This window comes from Ursus americanus, chromosome 15, assembly GCF_024610735.1.
Source record: "Ursus americanus isolate L20-20 chromosome 15, mUrsAme1.1.p, whole genome shotgun sequence".
Lineage (NCBI taxonomy): Eukaryota > Metazoa > Chordata > Mammalia > Carnivora > Ursidae > Ursus > Ursus americanus.
In genome coordinates this window covers 41,016,997-41,043,416 of record NC_142141.1, presented here as the reverse complement: position 1 = coordinate 41,043,416, position 26,420 = coordinate 41,016,997, and the positions used below count along the sequence as shown (strand labels likewise).

Here is a 26,420-nt window from a genome sequence, read left to right as displayed (position 1 = left end):
GGTTCTGCCCTCATTGGCTTACAGCAGCTCCCAAATTCCCAAACGGGAGCCGCAGTCTAGTTGGAGGTGCCAACTGCAGCTGCATTCACATAGTACAATTATATGAGATTGGGTAAGATCATTAGTCCATAGCAAGGGATATTGGAGAGGGAGTTGCGGCTGGAAATTATAAGGTCAGGTGACTGCAGCCTGTCCCAAGCCACCCGTTTGGTGGCGTCACTGATGACCACACCTCTCCTCGGGCTTCCGTGGCTCTCTCTCATCGTCTAGAACAAACGTCCTGGAGCTATTCTTTGTCTTGTCCATGTATGTGAGCTCCCCGCCTCGGAGAGGGGTGAAAGCAACAGCTCCAGGAAGACAAGAGGGGACAAGCTAGCTCCTCGGCTTCCTGCAGGGTCCCCCTGGGCTCGTGCTGTCCTGTTCTAGCCCCGGGCTCCTGACCAAGTCCAAGCGTAGGAGGTCCAGAGAGGGTGCCAAAGCTGTCTCCAATGGGTCATTCTCCCTGCCTCGGCCTCAGAATTCCTGCAGGAGGGTGCTTGGAGCAAGCCGGAGTTTTGCTTTCAGGTAGCTGAGGCTTGTGGAAGAATGGCAAGGAGGAGTCTGGTTATTTTTATTCCGTCAATGGTGACAGAGAGCCCACGGCTCAAAGGTAATTAGCAATGGTCCCGCCTGCCAGGAGCTTGTGGTCCAGGGGGCAAGATGGGTGAGTCAAGAGATTATAACAACATGGCATGACAAAGGTGATTCAGGAAGGTGCCCAAGGATATATACTTAAATTTAAGGTCCAAGGAAAGGCTTGCAGGAGATAGTTCCTGAGCTGATGCCCAAAAAGTAAGTGAGATAATCAGCAAGGAGGTGGCCTATTTCAGGCAGTGCAAAATCCTGGAGGGGAACGTAAAACGTGTTTAAACATCTGCAACCAGTTCAGTCAGGATGAAGTCGGGGGGTGGGGCAGCAGAAACGCCAAGGTCTGGTCGTGAGGGAATTTAACAGCCTGGTAAGGAATCTGGTCTTTATTTTATAGGTAATGGGGAACCCATGAAATATTTTAAACAGGAGAGTAACATGAAGAGATTAACCCTTTAGAAAGAAAATGAGAATATATTTGATTTCCACTGCTATATAACAAAGACCACAAAGTTAGCTGCCTCCCCCCTTGTTTAGCCAAACTGACACATAAAATTAACCATCGCAACTACCTGTTACCCTCAAAGAATCTGAGAACCGGAACTGCTGAAATCATTATTCCTGGGGGAGGGCTAAAATTACCACATTTGCCACAAATTCTGAACCTAAATCTAAAATCAAGCCTTTAGATCTAATACGGAGGATAAAGGGAAAAAGAAGACGATACCACGAGAAAGTAGTGCATCACATCCAGAATGTAGGACATTCTACAGAACAACTGGTTGGGCTTCTTCAAGTAGTTACGAAAAGAGGAGTGGAGGAATGTTCTAGATTAAAAGTGGCTTAAGAAACATAAAAACCAAAGGCAATGTATGGATCCTGCTTGAATAATTACTTGGACAAACCAGCTGTACATTTGAATACAGACTGGTTACTAGGAATTTTTAAGGAGTTTTTGGTGATTTTGTTAGGTGTCACAGTGGTTGAAAAATAGAACAATTATGTTTGACCTGAAAAAAGACTTTTTGTCACGGGGAGGAGAGTCAACAGTCACGGGGGCCAACTTCATGTCCCAAGATTAAACTGAGGTTCGACCTCCTGTGACTCCCACCCTTCCTCCAGAAGGAATGAGTCACCCCTCTCTCAGATCCTCTATCTGACACATATGGGTATACATGTTCCCTTTTCGAAATAGTGAACTCCTTGAGGACAGGGACTCTGCTTTAATCTTCCATGCCTAGGATATAATAGATGCTACAAACATTAATAAATCCTAGAGTGAATGTTCTCCAAATCCCTAAGTCAAAGGTAAGAATTTACTCTACTTCATGGTTGTTACATTTTAACATCATAAAATACAAGAGTAGGGCATTTCGGAACCATAAAGAAACCTATCAAAATTAAATAAGGACTATGTCAGCACTGGTTCAGTGTAACATCCAGCAATAGGTTGGTGAACATGTCCTTTTTTATGTGGTTGGGCTCACAAATACTGAATTTGGGCTGTTCAGTGCCTGCCTCAGAAATAGCTGTGTCCGTTGAGGTGATGCTAGCAGCTATAACAGATAAGCCCCCAAACCTCAGCGGCTTAACACATTGCTGTTTCTCACTTACATAATGTCCAAGCAGGAGCCCCCTCTCAAGGGAGGGCAAGTGGCGGGGTGGGAGTAAAGGCTCTGTTCCATGCAGCCATTCCCATTCTCATGATGGTGGCAAGAATTTGGGGCTAGTAGCTATGGGGGAACTTGTCTGCAATGCTTTAGTAAATACCTTTTCACTCCCAGCTCAGAACATCTCATGAAACCTGAGTAAATCACAAAGGGCCTTCTTCACGTTGTGGAAGGGAACTGTAGAGAAATGCACAAAAACTTTATAAAAACTTAAGATGATAAAAATAATTCTGAAACAGCTTATTGGTTTAAGAAAATCTCATCTAGAGATGAAATAGCTCGAATGAGTGTTGAATTCCTTCTCTGGTACACATTTATCTCATGTGTGAAGCCTACAGTTTCACAGTGCTACATCACTGGAAGGGTGTCCTGTCTCCAACATGGGAAAACCAGTGTTCTCCTTCGTAGATGTACAAATGCCACTGAGCCCATGTCTAATCTGTACTTCAGCTCAAATATCCTGGGCTACAAAACAACAGCCAACTAAGCTCAACATCTTTCTTCCTAATTCTGCTTTTCCATAAATAGTTTGTAACTTGATTGCACAAAGTTTAGCCTGGTGTTCTCTCATTTCATTTCTCCCACCTCAGTGGTTCTCAGCCTGGCGTGATTTCGCTTCCACGGGTATCTGGCAATGTCCAGAGACATTTTCAGTTGTCACAACCAGGGGAACGGATGCTAGTGGTGTCTAATGGGTAGAGACTAGGAATGTAACTAAACACCTTACAATGCACAGGACAGTTCCTCCTGCTCCCAGTGAAGAATTACCTAATTCAAAATGTCAATAGTGCCAACAGTGCTGAGATAGAGATATCTTGCCCTACTCCATGTCCTGTAGGTTGTACTGCCTCTGTATCTTTCAAATCTCTTCTGTCCCAGTGCCCCATTCCCAATGCCGTGTTACAGTCCCTCATCACATCTCCCATGGAATACGAAAGGATCCCAACCCATTTTCTTGCTACCCAATCCTGTTGCTCCTTTGGAAGGACATGTCCTCCCCCATCTTGCAAGCTCTCTCTCTCATCTTTAAGGTTCAGTTAACTCCCCAAATATTAACTCTTATGTGAACCTTTCTGTGTGACCTTCTCTCCCTCCTTCCCCTCCAGTCTCAGTTGGACACCCTGTCTGTAGACACACCATCACTTGTTTCCCAAAGTAGACCCAAGTGACTTGTGAGAAGGAACCTTTATATTCAACCTCCATGAGTAATAACACAGCACATTTGAAGTAACATAAGAATGTACACTCTCACTGGCACTTCTCATGATCAGAACTAGAAGGTAAGAAGGCTGGGCTGGGTTGGGTAGGAGGCAGGGGGGACACTGTGGTCATTGTGGCCTGCTACATTGAGTTGGTCTGTGAGACTAGTTACAGAATTTGGCTGCTGGCCTCATTATTGCTCTATAGAGCCCCTGGAGCTAACCTGCCCTGATGGTGGGTTTGATGTGTTTCACTGTGAGGTACTCTAGTGTCTTATGGACTTAGTTTCTTCAGGTATCAAGAGTTACTAATATGGAGAAAGAAAATGAAAACGGCCAGACTACTACAAAGAGAAAAAGTTAAGGTCCAATAAAAAGTCCCAAGCAATATCGGCTTTGGCATTATTTTGATGTGTATGGAAGACTAGTGGAAGTGCTTGTTTAAAAAAAGTTCAGGGGCACCTGGGTGGCTCAGTCGGTTGGGCATCCGACTCTTGATTTCAGCTCAGGTCGTGATCTCAGGGTCCTGAGATCAAGCCCCACGTTGTGCTCTGCGCTCAGCATGGAGTCTGCTTGTCCCTCTCCCTCTACTCCTTCCTCCACTCATGCTCTGTGCACTCTCTCAAAGAAAGAAAGAAAAACATAAAATCTTAAAAAAAAAAAAAAGTTCAAATATTTTCTGTTGTAACATTTTCAAGGCCACTGATGAATCCAGTGTCCTTCCTTTTCAGTCTTGCTATCTGTAGGGAGGAGCACCAGGACAACCTCTTCTTACATGTACTATCTTACATTTTATGATTAACAAATTAAGGAACCCTAGAGAGGTCTTCTCTCACTCCTCTCTCTAATATATGTGTGTACACAGGTGTGCATTATTTATGACAGCAAAAAATTGCTTACAACCTATTACATCTTTCATTAGTCAATAAATTATAGTGCATCCCTAACTGGTATTTAAGATATGCATTAATATTCACCCATCAATGTAAACAAAAATATGAATTCAACACTGAGAGATATGCATGATGTATTAATAAAAAAGGATATGGAAACCATATTATGGTATCTAATTGTTAAGGCACACTGGAGTGCATGTGTGTACATGTGTCTGTACACAGGTCTGACAATATACGACAACTCTGGGTGATGGAATCATGGCTGATTTATTTTTCTGCCTATGCTTTCTACTTTCTCCACAATATTTCCAAAGTAGCATTTGTTTCTTTTTCCTACTAATAAAAGTAATACAGTCTACAAATTTTCAATCTTGCATTTGTAGCATTTAATAGTCATATAAATAAGAAACCTTCCAAATACCTGAAAGGCTCATTTTGTCTCCTGCTTCATATCTTAAACTCAAATGATACCCTTTCAGGGGGATCTCTCAAACCACCTGACTGAAAACTGCACCCATCCCACCTTCCGGCTTTATTTTTGGCCATCATCTATACCACCATGTGTCATATGTTTTACATCCTTGTCTATTGAGTGCCTTCCTCTACTAGCATATTAGCTACCTGAGGGCAGGAGGTTTTATTTTGTTCACTGCTGTAGCCCCAGAGCCTAGGACAATGCGCCATACACAGAAGGTACTCACTATATATTTGCTAAAATAATGAATGAAGACACATTTGTTTTTTAAAAAGATTTTGCCTTTATTAATAAGAAACAAATGATATTCAGTTTAAAATAACATTTTTTTAAAATGTCATGTTTTTTTAATGTAATGTTAGCCCTTTATTGCAGGGACCACTTCAAGCTGATGAAAGCTATGAAGACTCCTCATCTTGCTCCCCGCCCACCCCCAACCTTCCCCTCCCGTCCCCAAACACATAAAATCACATACAATTTCAGGAGGTTCTGAGACTTCCTTTAACTCTGTCTATAAACTTCTTAAAGCGTCCACTGACCCCAGGGTTAGAGTATCTGATTTAAAGTGTCATCTGGCTTAGAATCATGATTTTTCCCCCTATTCTAATGATTCAAAGACTATATGTGACTCAAATATGTCTTTCCCCACTCCCACCAGCCAGTTAAACATTAAAAGGATTCCTTCTTCAAAGGAGTCACTGCTTAGCGAGGAGGGGTAAGTTCAGTGTTTGCAGTTGAGAAGACGATAAACATCCAGATGAAAGCTGAAAAATCTAGTTAATAATCCAGAGATTTCCAAAAGTACAGATGTTAACAGAGTGTAGCCCAAATATCTGGTGAGGTGAATTTTTCACTTGTCAGCCGAAGTCTTGCGTCACAATCTCAAACAGAGATAGAAAAACAGGATCTATTCCACATAGAAGATGCTTTTTGAATTTTATTGTTTAAAGAACAAAATAAAAGGGAATATGCACATCCACCAAAGTGAAGTTTTCCATTAAATAGAAGAGAAATCAAATACTTCGTAATAAAGACCACCCAGCTAAAAACGGCATATTAGAGCAGTAAAACAACAAAACCGATTTGACTTTGTATTTTATTTCAACGGGCACACTTCATTCATTGTCTGTAGGAAAACTAGGCTAGATCTCGATGGACAACAGTCACAGTTATTAAGCAAGAAAATACGCTACCACTTCCATGCCCTCCTTTATTTCTTTATGTCTTCAGTGTCATCTGGCTCTTTCTCTTGATGCTCTCTTTCCCACCTCATTTCTTTTAACTCTTGTCTGTACTTCCGTTCAATGAACCGCTTCTGATGGGCCATCTGGGGAAAGTTATCTGACACGAGGAGATACATTTTATACTCAATAAAGGGTAGCCTCTGGTGCAAAGAATGATGCAAACTAAACACACACACACATTCACGAGAAACAGAGCTGTATGTTCTAATGCAAGAGGCAAATAACTGCTCGGTGTCTTCCCTTAGTCTTTTGTCATTCAGAAACTCACTGGTGGTCTGCACCAGAACCCTGACGCGAGATTGTGATATCTGATGTGAACTTGAGTATAAAAGGCACCAAAACATACAGGATTGTTAAAACACAGATGTGTGGTTTCAGAATAGTTCCAGGTAGGTAGATGTTTTAACACGGTTCTCCTAGTAAGAAGTGATTGTCAGGGAGAGATTACAGAACGTAGTCAGATGGACTTGTGTATTTTTGCAAAGCTCAAACCAAAAGCTCCAAACAAATAATGGTATTATCACACCATTAGTTACCAAGAATTAAAATTTCTGAAAAGAGGAAAAAGATTTGATGGACAGAAGGCATTAAGTCATTATTCCTGATCATTCTATTTTTATAGTTTACCATGAGATACCCAATGCTATGTCAGCAATAGCAACGCAGGTAGAGCATTGTTATTTGGTTAAAGGAAACATGTCACTCAATGGTATAGTTTAAGCTACATTTAGGTTGATAGTTGACCCTGTGCAAGAATGTTAGACACAGTGGAAAGCTTGGTTATGATCTAAACTTACGATTCCATTGTCATTTGTTCCATATAACAAGTACAGAGACGGAGTAAGAAATCAAGGATGGAACAATAACAAAAGCCATTTTATACACTTAGTCAACAAGCACATACCTCAACAACAAACATCACAGAGGGACGCATGCATGAATGAGAGCCACCCAAGTTACCTGGTAACACATAGGGAAAAAGACACTCTTCTCCCTAATCAGGTAAGGGGTTGTTATATACAAGAGTTCCTATTTCATATTTAAAAATATAAAGATTCAGAAATGTGAGAGAGCATGGCATGTTTGGGAAAGAGCACATTTGTTTTTTGTTAAGATTGAAGCATAATAAAAGTGGATATAAATATATAGTGAATTCCTAAATCATTGCCCCCCATTTTATATAGTGTCCCATCCTCCCCACAGGTGAGAGAAGGGACAAGAACAGGGTGGTAGGAAAAGCGTCTGAGAGGCAGGCGGTGAATCAGTAAAGACCTTGTATATCTGAGTCACTGACTGATTTTAAACATAAGAGATACATAATGACGACTGTATTTTAGAAATGAAACAGGAACAAAATCCTATCTCCAAATGATATCAAGCTGACCTGATATATTGTATAACACACAGGTTTCAAGTATTTTAAATACTTTTTAAAAAATAAATCAAGTCCAGAAAAGTTAGCTGTAAAGCAAGTTTCTACAAAATGAACCCTACTTCCTCAGTAAATTCTACTCTAAAACCTAGTTTGCATTAAAAAAAAAAATCCCACCACTCAGCTCTAACCACCGATAAACTTTAGAATATATCCTTATAGTGTCCTATAAAGTTACACCACACACACACACACACACACACACACACACAGTGTAAATGTATATATATTATATGAACATACAAATACTTAATCATTCCCCCACCCACCCTTTGGGAGAGAATAGCATAGGTACATTTTTATGGGTACTTCTTAAAACATTCTAGTATTAAGTGTTTCCCTTTATCTTTAGTCTTCAAAAATACTGCTGTAATGATTGCAAAATATTACAGCATTTGGATAAAGCAAGACTTGGTCAACTACTGCCCACCACCTGTTTTTGTAAATCGGGAACACAGACACATCCACTCATCTGCATAAATGCCCCCCTACAATGGCAGAGTTGAGTAACTGTGACAGAGACCGTATGGCCTGCAAAGCTTAACATATTTACCATCCGGTCCTTACAGAAAATGTTTGCGAACGCCTGGGCTATATAGTAGCATTTATTTGAGCATTTCCCTACTGTTAATCATGCAGTTTGATTTACTTATGTATTTTTTGGCTATTATAAATCAAGTCGTCACTATTATCACGGCATGTGAACTTGAGCTCATAACTCCAGTTGTTTCCTTAGGTTTGATTCTTAGACATGAAGTCTCTGGATCAAAGAGGATGGACTTCTTTAAGGACCAAATACAGACAAACTGCTTTCTAGCAGTTTAAACGATTTACACCTGCCAGTATGTGTGTGGAGGTCAGTCTCCAAACAGGCCATCTCTCCAGGACTGTTTTATCGTTAACAAGCAAACAAAAGCGCTTTGGATCCAAAGAGAACCTTCAGCAATTTTACAGGTAGAAAATGGAATCTCACTTTTATTTCAGTATGTGATTGTGCATTTGTAAATAATGAAAGAAAAAATTCCCCAAGAGTTAACTTAAAACTTTCAGTGAAGATTCCATAGACACTGGAACCTGGAAATACTAGCTACCACCCCCAACTTGTCCTCCTTCCCTTCACCCCAGGAAGCTATTGTATGCTGATTTCCACTTGGCTCCTACCCTTTGGCCTTCCTTGGAATCTCCTGCAGCTGAGAATCCTGGGCCTCTCGATGTTTAGCTTCCCATGCTTTGCTCTATCCCACATTTAGCTGGTACTTGGAGCATAATGGAATTGCACTGTGATGTTTTGCTCACAGACTCTGCTGTGCAGCATGGTAGACCTCAGAAGAAAAATTCTTTGCATTTAAGCCTTCCAACTTACAAAAAACCATGCAGTTCCCTACATGGCCAGTTATGTAATTGCAGTGTTTTCCAACCAGCCATCCCACTCTTGGGAATCTCTCCCACAGAACCAAAAGGACCAATATATAGACATTTACTGTCAACAGTGATTAAAAAAAACAAAAACAGAAAGAGTGTCCACCAAAACTAAAAAAGCTGAATAGAATATGGCAAATCCACAGCATGAAATACTATGCAGCCATTAAGAAAGAATGAATTGAGGGCCGCCCGTGATATATTGTCAAGCAACATAGAAAGATGCAGAAAAGTACATAAATATGCCATGCTCATAAAGCAATGGCCAAAAACTAGAAAGAAAAAACCTTCACTTGTATAAGATTTTAGAAGCATAAAGAATTATATAGAAAAAGGTACACTGGGTTATTCACATGGGCTACCTATGCTGAGTGGGACTCCACACGAGAAAGGAAAATGAAAATTAAAAAGCATTCGGGAATACTTTTCAAAAAAATCATTAGTCCATTTTATACATATCTTACATTCTACTACACTTTACGTGGAGAGTAATTATGAAGAAAAAAAGACCATGTTTTATCAGTACTTACCATTTTTATATTTCCCCATTTTCTTTCCATAAAACACACATTATGAACATATAATTACAGAAAAAGGGACAGACTTACATTTTTCCAGTGCATCCATTGCTGCTCCCATTTCCGCTTGCTGAATACTATTAAATAAAATAAAGGTAAGGTGTGGTTTAAAGATTCTTTTTCACAAACACAAGCTATGGCGACACATTATTCAGGTTGATTTTCATGTCTGGTGCATAAAATTTTATCTGATTACTTCTGTCATATACTGAATCACTCAAGTTAGGAATATACACAAGGCCATGCAGAAACTTCATTTATCTGCACAAAGAGTATTTATGTTATTTGTTCCACATTTTTAATGCTGTAATTAAATGCCTTCCATTTATATTAGGTCTGAAGTATTTCTTACTTAAGTAAGAACATCCTTAGCATAAAGTTAAAAGAAGAAAAGAGTAAAAAAAAAAATACATGTATAGACAGACTTCCAATAACTTCTCAGTTTAAGATATAAATTAGAGGATTCAAAGAAAGAGGATAATATACATAATTCTTTTTACCTGAAAGAAGATGTTAGTTAGCATTTCCAACAAAGCTCAAGTGAACAGCAGTAAGAAATCACATGTTTAATGGCTGTGTCACACACGACGTGTTCTATAAAATGCTTGCAGCGACGCTGGGTACCCTGTTGGGTAACTGACACTGGACGGCCCTTACCTGTGCACCAGGTAATGTGGTTTTCTCAAGGTAGCCAAAGCCCCTTATGCAAAGGCATTCCCACTGTCCAAGGCCAATCTCAAGTCTGGGGCTGGACTTGGTGGGGACATTAATCCTTGGGATTCATTTTGCTATTACCCTTGAACATTTTTTTTTTTTTTAAAGATTTTTTATTTATTTATTTGACAGAGATAGAGACAGCCAGCGAGAGAGGGAACACAAGCAGGGGGAGTGGGAGAGGAAGAAGCAGGCTCATAACTGAGGAGCCTGATGTGGGACTCGATCCCAGAACGCCGGGATCACGCCCTGAGCCGAAGGCAGGCGCTTAACCGCTTTGCCACCCAGGCGCCCCTACCCTTGAACATTTTATACTCTGAGTTTAAAAAGACAGACTGCAGAGTTTGGAATACAAGTAGGGACTTATCAGACACATAGGATGTTCATTTGAAGAAATTACAAGGATCTCTTCTCCTACCTTGGTCCTTTCCCACAGCCTATTCTTTCTCCCTTGAAGTACACTGCCACAGTGTAGGTTCTAGCATGGGAGGGTCCTACCGTCTGCAGAGTCCTGAAAGGAAAAAAAGGAACATTAATTATGGTAAAGTGTTATATCATTCTTATTGCTAACATTTAACTCTAAGAAAAACCATGTATTTATCACTTAGAAAAAGGTAAACATCTACAAGTAGAAAATTTTAAAAATTCTACACTGGATTTTTATATATCTTTTCCCAAAGCATTATAAATAGTATCTGAAGGCTAGCAGTGAAGTGTAAAATGTTTTAAATGGTTTCAAAGTGTGTATATTCCAAGTATCCTAAAACTAACAAACTTTCAGCAGTGAAAAGTTAACCACTTCAGTCTGTTCATTGTTCTTCAGTGGTAATCACAACCAAAAATGATAAGTATTTGGGCAATACATCTCAAGCCACAACTGAATGGTTTTGTCCTTTATGAACTCTTTTCAATGCCTGCTATCTTATCCAAAAGATCAGAAAATGTATTTAATTTCTGAAATATCTGAGATCATTTCGAAGGTGTGCTATAATGCCAAGTACACAAGTGCCAAAAAACAAAACTCCAGGTACTCTGGATTTTAATGACATGGTGCAGATTTCCAGTGCAGTAAAACTGATAACTTTATGGAAAAGGGAAATTAAAAGTAGCCAACAAAGATAATGGAATGAACACAGTAATCTTGAAAAAAAAAACATGACATGCAAAACAACCCCATCATCTTGATAAAAAAGAATCAGCTCATCGTGTACTTGATTTGGGGGGATTTATGAGAAGGGAGCAGAGTCATTTCCTTTGTGTTTTAAACACCCCATGGGATGAAAGCACACGATGGCTTCTTTAAGGTAGCACTTATGACAGTAATCATGCCTGTGCTAGGAGAAGTTTATCGTCCTCATTTTATTTATTGGACCTTAATTATCACTTAGATGAGGAAGTACTTTGAGCCTTTCATGTAATACAGTTTGGATATTCATTATGCTTATTAGGTACATATTAAAGTCCTATTTCTAAACATTTGGGGATTTTGCCAAATAAGTAAAGGAAACATTGTTTTGCAGTGACAGCTTCTTGGGACAATTTATAGTAGCTTTTGCTGTGGGGTGACTCAAACTTCTCTTGGCCTCAGTTCTCTTAGCGAAAAAGCCTATAACGTGTTGTGACTATCAAATAAACACATAAAAAAGGATTTAAAATTCCCAGCTGCCACTCTGGTGTTTTTCCTTTTGAAGTTTGAGAAAGTCCACAGAGAGGGGCTTTTATTCCATATGGAACACTCGCACAAATGTGTGTGCTTGCCACCGCACATGCGCAGGGACAAGGGCTACACCAGCATTCAAACCAGATTTTTAAACATCCTTAAAAACACATACCCAGATAATACCTTGGGAGGCAATCCACCTATTTTGATAATCCTTTCCTTTTGTAATTCCTCTTTGAAAACACCTTCTGAATCAACAAAGCAGAGTCTCAAGATAATTACTCTACCTCGGAGTCACATTTCCTGTTTTCATCAAAACCAGTAGTATGTGTGTAGTGACCTGCACTCTTTTTGCGTGACTTTTGGCTACCACTCAAAGGATAACGATTTGTCACTAAAATATTCAAAAGTACACCGCAGCCTCTGATACACATTCTGAGAAGAAAAACTGCAAATCTGTGAGTAACACAGGGGCCTGAGAGAGCGCGTAGCTGTCAGGCAACAGGGACAGAGGCCAGTCGGCTTCAGAGTGGAGTGGAGACACCCAAATACTGTGACAAACAGGCACCATCTCCTAATCTAGATGCACAGCCCAGCGGAGGTTATAAGAAATAAGACAAACATAAAAAGCACAGATAATCAGAGGTGACCCACTTACTTAGATGGAAAAGACGGAGACACCCAAAGAGGTTCTGTGCTGGGCCCAGAGTCAGTGTCCAGGAGGCCCCATCCAGGCCCCTCTTCATGATTTCCCCCCCCTTGGTTTGTTCTTGCTCCAGACCCGGCAGCATCGACTCTAAACTCACCAGTCCGATGCCTGTGGGAGCATGCACTTACTTGTACAGAGGAATGTCTGGCTCCTTTCCTTCGGTCCTGAGTGTCAAGCAACACTGCTGAAGCTGGGATTTGGGGTCATTCCAATCCTGATTCAAAATAAACTCCTGTAGCAAGTCCCCAAGAAGCATTTAGTAATGGGTACTGGAATCACCGAGCATGAAGTATATAACCAATTTAAATTTTATATGAGCTTACTTTTAATCGTGGAAAGAAGCAAACATTCATGAAAGTATGAACATATTCCAAATCCTTATCAATGTACAGCGCTGCAATAAATGCTGAAAAAGAGAACATTTAAAATATAAAACCAAAATGCACTGCCATTTCCCAGGAAGAATAAGAGACCAGACTTTTAAGAAACATTGTAATGAGGTTTTCAACTCCCAGACCCTCTATATTTTTTAGAATTATCTTATCCTCTTTCTTCAAACAAGAATTTTCCTTCATCACTAATATTAGAAGCAATAGTACAGATGTGTGATTAGAATGCAAAAATCAAAGAGTACAAACTACGTTTGGCTAAAGGCTAAATAAATAGTTAAATGGTATACAAAATGCTACTGTACATCAGGGAGAGAATGCTATTGGGGAATACAACCACGTTAACAACAAATCAAAAGAAAACCTGAAGATCACATATGACAGTGGAATGAGCACGTTCTTGCAGCCTGCCATTCTCCACACCCATCTTGAGAAAACTAGCCATTTACAAGGGTCTCTGTTACATTTCATGTATAGAAATAGGATAATCTGTAGAGTCAATCTGCCCAAACAGAGAAAAACTTAACACTGGGCTTAATGACAACATAACAATATATCAAAATTTGCATTAAGAAATGGTGACCCCAAAGATGACTTCATTAAAAGGTACTTTAACCAAGGAAACAAATGGTGAGTTTTCAAAAGAAGGTAATAAAAGTAGCTTTTATTGAGCTTAAAAAATAAAACAAAAACCCAAAAAAACCTGCTGAAGAAACTGCTCACTTTTTCATAATTTTAATCTTTAAGTTACTTTTCTTTAATTGAAAAAGAGGTTAAGTTCCTCAGTCAGACTGCCTTTGTACTTTGTAAATGAGCTAGTTTTGCATGGTAGACTTTAATATTTGTATATAATTCCAACATTCAAAAATATCATAATACTTTTTTTTAAAGTTCCAAGGCCCAGTGAACAGCCCACTTATTTTAAAGTAGTATCAGAAACAATAAAATTATGTGTATAATCCTTTAGTTAGCCATAATAGGATTATTTATAATGCTTCCAGACCATATCAAAAATTGCCAAAGATGACAACATTTGTCCGTAGAGCTTTAATCTCATTTAAAACAACAGATAATAGTTTTAGTATTTAGTGAATAAATTAGCCTTCTTTCTTCTATGCCCCCGTATAAAGGCTGCTGGGTGGCAAGAAAAGCTATGAGTCACTCTTACCAATCTTCACATTCTGCTACTGTTTCCCACAAAGGATGTGATGGCTGAGCATTAGGATGGAGGGGTGTAGAAGCAGGGATGGGGGGGCAGGTGATACCACTGAACACAGATTGAACATAAAATTCATTATTCACATGTTTTAATTCCAAAATATTCTCCTTCTAATAAACTTCGGAGAAAAGCATAAATAAAAATTAAAATAGAAAAGGTTTCTTTACGTACAACATAATAATGAGAAGTAAGATAAGTGTGGGTACATTTGATTTACATTCTGAATCTGCAGGTTAAGAGAAAAGCTCTCTACTCCTAAGACTCACATTCCAAAAGGTCTGCCAAGGTCTTGGTCCTAAGGGCCACAGGTCTCTTGGTCTTGTCATTGGTGATAGCATATTCCTGCATGCCCAGCTCCTCCGCTACCTTGGCTTGAGTTCTGTTATTCACCAAAGAGCTTCGCAACAACTGGCCAAAAGGAATTGAGGCATGTTTAGAAACCATTTCACAGGGCACCTGGGTGGCTCAGTAGGTTAACTGCCTGCCTTCGGCTTAGGTCATGATCCCAGGATCTTGGGATCAAGCCCTCCGGGGAGCCTGCTTCTCCCTCTCCTCCCCTCTTGTGCTCTCTGTGGCTATCTCTGTCTGTCTCTCAAATAAATAAAATCTTAAAAAAAGGAAGGAAGGGAAGAACCATTTCACTGTGGTCTCTCTCCCAACCAGACTGAGACCACGTTACTAACTGGGACACAGGTAAGCAATAATTTAAGTCCTCAACCACTATGCCCAGGCTGCTGTGACAAACTCCATATGCTTCTAGTTTCTCCTTAATGACTTACTCTGCTCCTGGACTTTACCTGTCATTTAAATAGTTTAGCTGTTTGGTAATATTGAGCCATGTTGGGGGGAGGGTACTATACAATGATTAAAGATCACAGCTTTCACTAAATGTAATGCTACTAAGTGCAAAGAGCATTAAAATTTTTAAGAATCAACTTTATTGCAGTGTAATTTACAGACAATAAAATGCACCCAAGTATACTTAGATAAGTTTTGACAACTTTCTACATTTCTGTCATCCCCAAATAAGTTCCACGTGCCCCTTTGCAATCAATCAATCCGATGCACCACCCACCAGACAAACTTGACCTGCTTTCGGTCAGTATATTAGTTTTAAAGAAGTATTTTTAACAAGTCTAAAATAAATTTTAAGTTTCACGGCAGTGATGCTAATTTTGATATTATATGATTTGGGGAAGTAATGTTTTAGTAAGCATTATTTAAAATATTTTATTTATTTATTTATTTATATTTTTACTTCTATTATTTCAAAGACATATACTATATATCCCGAGTTATAGTTTATCAATTGGGACTCTTCATCTCTAACCAAATTGAAATGTAATTTTCATATTTCAACTTCAAGAATTCAAAACAAAAATTTCTAGTAGAAATTTCAGTCGGCAAAGAGTCCTCCAAGCACCATCCTAAGTAGTAACATTACACAGTGTGTGAAAATTATACAACACACCCATGACAGAGGTGCTGTACAGCAAGCGTGGTTCAGGCATTTAGCCCTCAGGAACCACTCTCACTAGAGGACATGAGGACGAAGGCCAGGGGAAGCAGACAGATACCAAGATGGACCAACCCTAAGATTTAGGGGAATAACATACCTAAAACTAGAACTTTCCTTACAATAGCTGTAACAAATTCTTGGGCTACTACAACAATCCCTTCCCGCTAAGGAACAGCCCTGACACCAGGGCCAAAGAGCAGGAAGCAGCTGTTGGCTGTGCTAGTGTTAGACCCCCTGCCGTTTCACACTGTACTTTGTTTATCAGATGCAAGTTTTATGCTCTGTGGCTCCAGTGTCAACTGAGCTTATGAAAATCAAGATTTATTCTCAATGCCTGAGATTGCATCCTTGACAATAGATAAATAAGAAACAATATGTTCTTAATTTGTCTGACAGTGATACATGAAGCAGAAATACAACTTGATCTTCATAAGCCATGCTTGCTGTTAAGACTATTATTCTTTGCTTGTCTCTGCTCCCTTCCTCCTCCTATTTTCCCCAACTCTTTCTTCTCAATATAGTAAATGTTTCATTAAAATGATTATCCACAGAGCAGCTCAAAATTAAAAAGGCCTACCATATAATGTTTACAGAAGACCCAACCAATAGGAGCCCATCAGCCTCATATCTTGTAATTACAGAATAACTGAGCTGGAAGGGAGACACCTTTATTCATCTGGATTCCCAATGGGGGGACGGGGGGAGGGGGAGGCAGTTCTCAAAGTAGAGGCTGGGGGGTGGAATAGGAGGGCTATTTTGAGAATATGGTTACACTGAGCAAGTTGGGTTCTCTCTCAGTATATGCTTTGGTGAGAAGACAGAACTCTAATTCAGGCTGCCTATATGGGGATTTCATGCCTCAAATTCAACAAGCTGGAGGTACATACAACACATGAGCACACACAACACACCATACATCACAGGTTACCAGGCCCTCGCGGCTGTCTTCCAGCATCAGGGCTTCTTCATTAGTATTACACAGTAATGGTGTCTGACAGAGGAGGAGGAAAGCAGTGAGGATGGAAACAAATTCTTCCAGTTTTATTTAAGATACACCCTGACAGGTCTTGAAGCCGCAGGGTGGCCAGGAGAAAGTGATATTGAAGTTCTTGCCAAAACTCAGAGCGTGAGCTGAAACTCAGTGGGGAAGAAGGAACCTATGAATCATCCATATTTGTAGAGTTCATTTAAATTGAAACATGAATTAAAAAGAATTGAGACCTTGCTCTTTACCTAAAAAGAGAGTCCAAATGGCAGTTCTTTAAATGACAGCTTTCACCCGCGGCCTTTGCTGAATTCTACTGCAGAAGGCATCACACTGTTTGCCAACAAATAGGATCAAGAGGGGGTCACAAGGCAGAAAACCACTTGGAGTTATGGCAGTTCACTGTAGCAGCTGTGGAGCCCAATTTTGTGCCAAGCACTGTGCTGACAGCAGATAGACCCCAAGATGATCGACGCCCCATGGCTGCTCATCTCCAAGGGAAGCCACACAAAGCGGCCACTGCAACACACTGTGGTAGCTGCTGTGACGGCACGGAGGACACGGTGCACGCAGGCGCCCCTTTCTACCCCAGCCTTCCCCAGAGGCCTCCTGGATGCCCTGACCCCTGAGGAAAAACATTTCCGAGGCTTACTGACCTGGCGGGTACATCAGAATCATAAGGTGCTTCTGAGATACCGGTGCTCAGGCCTCTTCCAAGAACCAAGGCATTAGTATTCCTGGGGATACAACTTGGACATATGCATTTAAAACAATTCATGTGGTGGCTTCTGATGAACACAGAACTGGAAAAAAAAATGAGTCTGCCAGAAGGGTGGGTGCTAAAGTCTAAATGTTTGTGTCCCCCTCCCCTAAATTCCTATGTTGAAATCCTAACCCCTAAAGATGATGGCATTGGGAGGTGGGGCCTTTGGGGTGATTAGGTCATGAGGGTAGAGCCCTCATGAATAGGATCAATGCCCTTATAAAAGACGCCTCAGAGAGATCTCTAGCTCCTTCCACCGTGTGGGAGTACAATGAAAACTCAGTGACCTGGAAGAGGGCTCCCACCAGAACCCAACTAGACTGGCACTCTGATCCTGCGACTTCTGGCCTCCAGCACTGTCAGCAGTATATTTCTACCATTCCTAAGCCACCTAGTCTGTGGTATTTTGTTCTAGCAGCCTGAACAGACTAAGATGGTGGGAAACGGTTTTCCAGGAAGAGGGAACAGCTTTGGCAAAACAAGGGGCCATGACACAGCAAGGTGATCACTAGGTGGGACTGGAGGACAGGTCAGAGCAGGGTCTGGGGGTGCTGATGCAGGTAAGGCTGGCTGGCCTCTGGGCAGAGTCTTGTAGGTCATGTAAATAAGTCTGTACTTGTACTTTCCTGTAGGGGAGAAGGAATCCCAGAAAGTGTCAAATGGGAGCAGTGGCAATGTAGTTTTTTGATTTTAGAAAGATCATTTTGATGAACGGATTTAATTGGGGCAAGATCTGTGCGGTTGGAAAGCCTGCGGACATTGATGCTATTGATTATTATTTTACAAAGAGGAAATATCTGCTTTTTATTTTTAAGTAGAATTCTAGAAAATGAATATTAAGTACCCAATTGAGCTTGAGATGGTTTTGCAACAATGCTTTGTGTTAGATGTGGTAGTGAAAGGCAAGAAATTTGGCACCAAGCTTCCTGGGTTCACTCTGTGGCCCTTCCATTTCCTGGCTAAGTGACCCTGGGTAAGTTACTAAATCTCTCTGAGGTTCAGTTTCCTCATCTATAAAATGGAGCAAGTGGTACCTACTTCACGGGGTTGTCATGTACTACACTGCAATGCCTGGCACATCACCATCACACATGAAATGTTAGCTGCTGTTGTTACCCACAGTGGCACCGTCATTATTAGGCAAGATGAGCTCACTCTCTGGTTACAAGAACAGGGTTATAGAAAGTTCTAGGAATTCCTCTGGATTTTTCTTCAATACAGATGTTCTAAATACTAGTCTATATACTGTCTTCAAAGCCTTCCACCTTACCAAGGCTGCCCTTCACAACTTTTTCTTTTAACCCTCCCCATCCCCCCAAAGACAAAATTATACTTGAAATCACCAGAAAAAATGCAGAAAGCTGTAGTCAGGGCTCTCTGTGAAGCTGAGAAAAAGACGGCCGAGTCCCTGATGCAACGACAGGACCAATATAAGTGTCACACATCTCTAATTCTGACTTTAAGAACCCAGGGTGTTTTCTATTATCTTGGCACAGCAGTCTCTCATGACTAAACTTAAATTTTAATAGGAAACAGGTTTATTGGTTTAAAACAAACAAAGAAACATATTGGCATTCTTCCTTCAACTTCTCTATTCACTCTTGATTCTAAAGAAGAAGCCACAGCTGCGGGACATGAGCAACCAAAGAGGGCCACCTAGTGTAAAGTAAGTAGACTGTGATTTATTATTTTAAGGGCTTTAATACAAGAGCATGGGGTGAAAGCAGAATATCGTATTAGAAGTGACAGTGATGTGCCACACAGGTCTGTTATACCAAGAGTGGTAGCCAGATGGTCTCCATTTCCTATGATAACTAAAGAAAAGGTACACAAATGCTGCTGGGCGGGATGCAGGTCTGGATACAAAGAGCCAAATTATATCAGTGACAGAGAAATTCTCAAACAGGAGGCTATGGAATCTATCCTCTCAGAGAGATGTTGTAGATGAGATATGCGTTTGTCTAAATGATTTATGTTTAGTGCTATCTGGAGGCAGCAGGGAGGGATTAGATCACTGGTTCTCAAACTTTTTATCTGTAATCCCTGCTTGCTCATTATTCCAAATCATTCCTCTATAAACAAACAAAAATCTCTGCAAGTTCATCTCAATGATGCACACACAGGTGGGCACGGCGCATTATGCATAGTAGGGGCGTGGGATTAGCAACTATTTTTAGCTCGGTAAAGGCTAAAAAGGAGGAATGATATATAGGGAAGAATGATATGCAGGTGTTTAAAGTGACAAGACAGGCATCCTGGTCTGATCTAGTGGATCCTCTCACTACTGACCTAATCCCTACTGGGTAGGTTCTACCCTAAAAATCAAATACTTCGGTCTATGAAATCAACCTCAGTCATCCTAGAACAATTATCTATGCCTGATATTCCTTCCCAAGCAGGCCTTTCTGAATATCCAACTCATACAACACACTATGTTTTTCCCCATCAGCATTCGAAATTTCAAATCCATGATTTCATTTGTTCAACTGTCCTATTCTCTGTAAAACAAGTGCACAAAGGAGTGGCTCAAAGCTAACTAATGCCTCCCAGTGTGAATTCATGTAGTTGTGTGTTCTTCAATCACAATAATGAATAATTTGCCATTCCCCTCCTACAAATGCAACTGTAGTAAGTAATCCTCCACAAATTTTCAATTAATTTTAATCTTTAGACATTCATAAATAAGTTTTCAGCCTCCTTCTTTATACATAAAACAACATGCCACTTCCCTCCAATGCCACTTCTACTCCCTTTCTATACAACTTAGCTGCCTGCAAAACTCTTTCTTTTATTTATTTATCAAATATGTATTCCAAGCCTCCATATGGCTGGGCACAGAATGATAAATAAAAGCACGCTCTCACAGAACTTCTAGGTTAGTGGGACAGGCAAACTGAAATAAGTGAGTGCCAGGGAAAAAAAAGGACGTGGAATTTTGACTGGGGGGAGGCCATCTGGAAAGGCTCTCCTTGCATCCAGAAGTCAAGCCAGAACTGACGTCTGATGGAAGAGTAGGAGAGACCAGGCAAATGAGAGTAAGGGCTGGAAGCAGAATGTTCTCCAGGAACAAGAACAGCACGTGCAAAGCCTGATGGCTCGAGGGGGCTTGGAGGAGGAACAGGAAACAGAGGTGCGCAGTGGAAAGAAGAGTATATGGTGTGAGGCGGGCAGGTGGGCAGGCCAGACCAGGCAGGGCCTTGCTTGTTCTTTAATCACTACCCAAAGAATAAACAAACAGCACTGGACAGGATAGGATGATCATTCATTCAGCATATTTCCTGGGCCAACTGGAGGGTTTCTGCCTGAGACAATGTCCATGGTGGGAGAGTGCAAAACTGCAAAGGTCAGCTTTGCAAACAGTAGCATACATCTCAGGGAAACAAGAAAACGCTGCATTGCCTAGTGCTTGGTACAAACACAACCTTAAGATCATTATCTTGTAAATTTAATAAATGCCACCCCTTCTAACGGGGTTTCTTTGTCAAGCATATTCCTGTAACGTTTTGCCAGCGACATAGAAGCTACTACGGCAGTCCAGGTGACCCAAGCTGGTTGAGAGGATTGAGGTGATGAAGATGAAGTGTTTACTCAAGAAGTAACAATGTCAGGACTTGTGAATCATCTAGAATCTAGGGCAATGGAGGGAGGAATCAAAGATGACTCCTGGGTTTCGGACTTGCAACACGGGATGGCTGCCGCTGCCGCTCAATTACTCAGGGAACACTGGAAAAAAACCCGGGGCAGAAGACTATAGGTTCGGTCTTAGACATGTGGAGACGCTGAGGGGGCAGCTACCTACTGGAGCTCAGGAAGAAATGGGACTGAAGAAATCCGTTTGGAAGTCGTTGTCTCTAGAGTGAAACTGACAGTGTGTACATGGAAAAGACTGCCTCGGAGGGGCTCTCGTGACAAGAGACAAGGGCCTAGGAGGGAGCCTTTCAGACGCTGGAACATCCATCAGCTGTACAGAATATGATGAGCCTGCAAAGGAAGCTGAGAAAGAGTGGCTGAAGAGGTGAGAGGAAAACCAGGAGTGCAGCATGACAGAAGATGACAGAGGTGACAGAAGCTGACAGAAGGCAATGAAGGACAATGTTTCAAGAAGGAGGAAGGGAGCAACCATGCCAGCGCTGACGAGAGTTAATATCTCTTAAAATACGTACTTAACAGATGACAGATCATCTTTGTTTTACCAGCAGATCTGTCAGCCCTATTGATTTCTACCTAAGCTTTCTGTGAATACAGTTAATAAAACCGTCATATCATAATTTTGTCATTTACCATCTTTCTAATAAGCTATTCAAAAATTCTCTGATTTTAAGACGGCAAGGCTGATAAACACATTTTGGATAAAACTATAGTTATAGCACTGAAGCAGTTTTGGAAAGAACACGAAACTAGAGTCTTTAGCATAGTCCTGGTTCTCCCTTTATCAAGACCAAGATGGGAAGCAGTAAACTTGTTGATCTATAACATCCCACCTCCACAAAATCCTAGAGTTCACAATTAGTTTCGCAGGAATACAGGGGTTAATGTGTGTATTTAGTCACACATTTTCAACAGTGGCCTCTATATGGCCAAAACGTGAATTACTATTTTAAGCCACTTGGCTTGGTTTGGCCATTTCTCAGACCAACCGGATACTCTGACAGCGATAAAGTCTATTTCATAATGGAAGATACTAAACAAGCATTTACTAATTCCCTAAAGCACAGCAAGATACTAGTCACTAGTTTATTTTTGGTAAATACTCCTATGTTCTTAAGAATTTAATATTAATTCAAGAGGAAATACTTCCCTGTCCATCCAAAAGTAGTTAAATGGTCATCAAACTGTTAATTTTAAATTAAATTTAAAAGAACAGTATTACTGATTTCCCATAGAACAGTAAGGGGCATGGTAAGAACACAATACTCATTGAGTGAGTGAATAAAAGAATCATATTTTGTTAGGCTTAGAAATCTTACATCTAAACATACATCTAAACATAAAAAATTACATCTAAACATAGTCAAATCACCATATTCTCCTTAATTCCAGTATTTGTGTCTCACATAAACTATTTCCAGGGTTCACAGTTGCAGAGATAAGATCCAATTCTACTCAAAGCAAAACATGCATAAAAATCATAGAGATGCAAAGTGTGAAAGACTTATTATTTGCTTCAAGTATAATAAAAAAGGAAGGCTACACGAACAAAGTATCTTAGAGCACACTACTATTTTTCTTGGCCCAGGAAAGTATTTGCTTTCTCAATGCCCAACTCTAGAGGGTCTTCTCCAAGGTTATTCTTGCGCCTTGAGAGATCATCACAACTGGCTAGATATGCTTTGTTCACCATTCTGGCTGTATTATTGATCAGTTTCCGAGTACAAACAGTATGCAACAAATAGAAAAGCTCAATACAATTTTATAAAAATGAAACAAAAGTGAGAGAAATGGGGACTGTTTCACTTTGTTCATAAGTCAAACCTTGTCTTTCTGAGTCCCTTTCAACTCTGCCCTGGATCCAGCCAAACTGATTCCCTACTGTCTCTCTATCTTCTGGTTTTTCATATTATGCCTTTGTTTCAGTAGGCCCAATGTGTGGCAAGTCTTTGCATAGAAATTTCTTCCCATTAACTCCTAGTGGCCAAATCCTACTCATCTTTAAAGGCTCAAACATCATCATATCCATGAAGCCTTCATGGAAATCCACAGCTAAAAGAAATCTTATCTTTTCCTAAACAGCACAAGTGCATCAGTTTACCTATGCCTCTTCATACTATTTCACGTGGTTCTTCTCTTCTGTAGTTACAATGACCTACTTATACTTCTCACAGTGCACGTGTATTGTACGCATGCACACATAACACACACACACATACATACTGTATACACACACACACACACACACACACACAGAGAATTTGTAGCTATTTACTTACACTTTTCATTTTTGCTAATAGTTTTTAAATTCCTTATGGATAGGTGTCAACTAATATTTGCTCTTCCCATGAAGCCTAGCTCAATTCAATGTCTTGCACAGAGTAGGTAATCATTATATGAAGGAGTATTAAACAAGTTCTTCTCATATACTGCTTTGTATACAATTTGCATAATGAAATGAACAAAACCATATGATATGCTAAAGTCAAGAACTAAGTAATCAATTACATAAATATATATCTGACTCCTCTAATCTTCACTCTATTATACAGTAATCTGACTGAAGGGAATGATTTAACACAAACTCACAGTTAAGTGTCCTTCATGATGATCTGGGAAATGAATAAATAAGTACTCGGTGGCTACCAGTTGCATTATGGAGTCACCTAGGAATTCCATCCTCTGATTGTGGCCTCTGGAAAAAACAACATCAATGCAAAGAGATCAATAAGCATTTGTATATTAAAAAAAAAGAAACAGAATTTTTAAAAAGGCACAGTTTTAAAAGGCAATGTGTTCACCTTGCTTTAAAGCACAAAACTAGATACAAGTCCCTAAGGCCCCTCAATTGAGAAGAGACTTGAGTCAACATAGATTGAGTTTCAAAGAAGAGTACAGGGACTACTATCTAAGGATGAAGAAACTGGTAAATGAAGACTGGTAAATAGTGCTTGGTCAGAAGTTAAGCAGTATCGGTTGAAAAATAATATATAGAAAACAATCTTGCATAGATAAAACAAAGCAAAACAGTCCAAGAATTTTCTTTGTTAAATCTTTACTTCTTTACTGATATATACACTCTTATCATTCAGATCTGGAATCCAGTTAAAGGACACTAAAAAAAAAAAAAAATCTATGACAAGAATCCTAAATCTCTACACTTTAAAGAGAGCTGTGAATATTTGATTTGGGGGAGAGAAGCCAAGAACTAAATAAAAAACAACAGGCAAAGAAATAACATTTTGGTTATTTTCCTAATTATTATATTAGCTCATCTCCAAATCATTCATCTAGAGCTAGGACAGAGGGCCAATTTCAGCCCACGGTCTGTTTTTGCAAGTTTAATTGGGACAGAGCCATGCCCATTCATTTACATTTTCTCTGTGGCTGCTTTTATCTTACTAGAGCAGAGTCGAATCACTGCAACAGAGACCACATGGCCTGTAAAGCCTAAAATACTTAATATCTGTCCCTTTACAGATAAAATTTTTACTTCCTTCACGCTTCTCTTACACTTTATGAAGAAATAAGATGCATGACAATGAAACCAAAAATACTGGATTGGAACCTATCCCCTGATCCATACCAGCGTCTGGCTACTCCCCCATCTCATGATGTGACTTTCCTAGAAATATGCTTGAAATCCCAATTCCTTTGAAAGGCAAGCAGTAAAGGTTTGGGAATGCCTGTCTAAATGGTCACACTGGGATTACACAGTTAAATCTCACTTACAGGGTCAGATGGTTAAATCCCACAGTTCTCAATGTGAATGCTCTTGCCAGAAGTCGAACATGAGTAAAAATGACTCCAATTGCTTCTTCAAACTCAGTAAGTTTCTGCAGAACTGGAGAAGTCTCAATAAGTTGTCGATCAGTATTCGGCTCTTGTAACTGCAGGAAAAGAAAAATATATAAAAATCATGTGCAGTTTTTGGTTACAAGAGTAATTATCAATTCTAGGATAGTGTTTTGTAAAATTCCTTCTCCCATGGGCAGAAATTTCTGAAATGCCAATAAAACACGGAAGCTTCTTTCTCATCCCTTAGAATGGCAAACAAACCTAATATTTAAAGAAGGCTCAAATAATATTTTCCAATCTTCTATCAAATTTCAAGGCCAAGTACTGTACACAGATAGTTCAAAATCCCACGTATTATACTAACTCTCCAAGGAAGAGGCAAAGTGAAGAACTGCTGGTGTAGAATGTGTGCATCTAGTAATGCAGTGGTTCTAAACTTTCGCGTTCATCAGAACCCTGGTAGGGCCTACTACATCAAAATGGCCGGGCCCTACCCCCAGCATTTCTGATTCAGTATGTCTGGAGTGAGGACTGAGAATCTGCTTGTCAGGCAAGTTCCCAGGAGAGGCAGATGCTGCTGGTATGGAGACTGCCCTCTGAGAACCACTGAATTAGAGGAATATGACCTCTGTGTGTCTTCTAGGGACCAGCCTATTTTGGCAAATGAACATGATTATAGTTGGATTCAGCTTACACTGGAGATTTCTGTACCACTAAGCAGGTGCTCCATATAACAATAAGCCTTGAACAACTCAATGCAAAAGTGAGAGCATACAGCAAATATGAAAAGAATAAAGTGAACATTTTCAACAACTTTGGACAATTTAATACTAATGTTTCTAAAGTTCTTTGAATTAATGCCATTTATTACTGTAAAGCCTCTCATTAAGAGTTTAGCCACTAGTGATTCTTATATATGTATAATGTACATACACATACATGCACATATAAAATATGTATATGAGAATATATATATATGTATACATATGTATACATATATATGTCTCCAAGTAAAATAGAAATAAAAGGAAAGAATACAAAGAATTTTTAAACCAACTGGGGAAAAGGGTGTCACCACATATAGATCTTTTAAATAGCAAAATCTTGAGTAAAAAGTCATCACATGGTACTAAAATTTTAATTTACAGTATGTTTTAAGCAATCTGAGTTGAAACTGAAAACCTTCCATTTCCAAGATCTTTTTTTTTTTTTAAAGATTTTATTTATTTATTTGACAGAGAGAGACAGCCAGCGAGAGAGGGAACACAAGCAGGGGGAGTGGGAGAGGAAGAAGCAGGCTCCCAGCAGAGGAGCCTGATGTGGGGCTCGATCCCAGAACACCAGGATCACGCCCTGAGCTGAAGGCAGATGCTTAACGACTGAGCCACCCAGGCACCCCTTCAATGTCCAAGATCTAAATTAGGTTACAACTTAGCAACGTTAATTTAGTATTTGTTCTTTTGACTAAGCACACAC

The 26,420-nt window shown here is 40.0% G+C and overlaps 1 protein-coding gene across 7 annotated transcripts in view; it reads right to left on the bottom strand.

Moving 5' to 3' along the window:
- Nucleotides 1-5,787: 5,787 nt before the first annotated feature.
- The window catches only part of DROSHA (drosha ribonuclease III), a 117,090-nt gene continuing 96,457 nt past the window's right edge, over nucleotides 5,788-26,420 (bottom strand). For all 7 annotated transcript variants that reach the window (XM_045787175.2, XM_087867961.1, XM_087867964.1 and 4 more), the window contains 8 exons: nucleotides 24,879-25,036; nucleotides 23,736-23,841; nucleotides 14,498-14,639; nucleotides 12,947-13,029; nucleotides 12,752-12,855; nucleotides 10,673-10,765; nucleotides 9,571-9,617; nucleotides 5,788-6,208 (listed from right to left, as the gene is read on the bottom strand). In XM_045787175.2, the coding sequence (XP_045643131.1) occupies nucleotides 6,078-6,208; nucleotides 9,571-9,617; nucleotides 10,673-10,765; nucleotides 12,752-12,855; nucleotides 12,947-13,029; nucleotides 14,498-14,639; nucleotides 23,736-23,841; nucleotides 24,879-25,036 (864 nt within the window). In that variant the 3' untranslated portion in view covers nucleotides 5,788-6,077. The remainder of the gene's footprint in view (nucleotides 6,209-9,570; nucleotides 9,618-10,672; nucleotides 10,766-12,751; nucleotides 12,856-12,946; nucleotides 13,030-14,497; nucleotides 14,640-23,735; nucleotides 23,842-24,878; nucleotides 25,037-26,420) is intronic.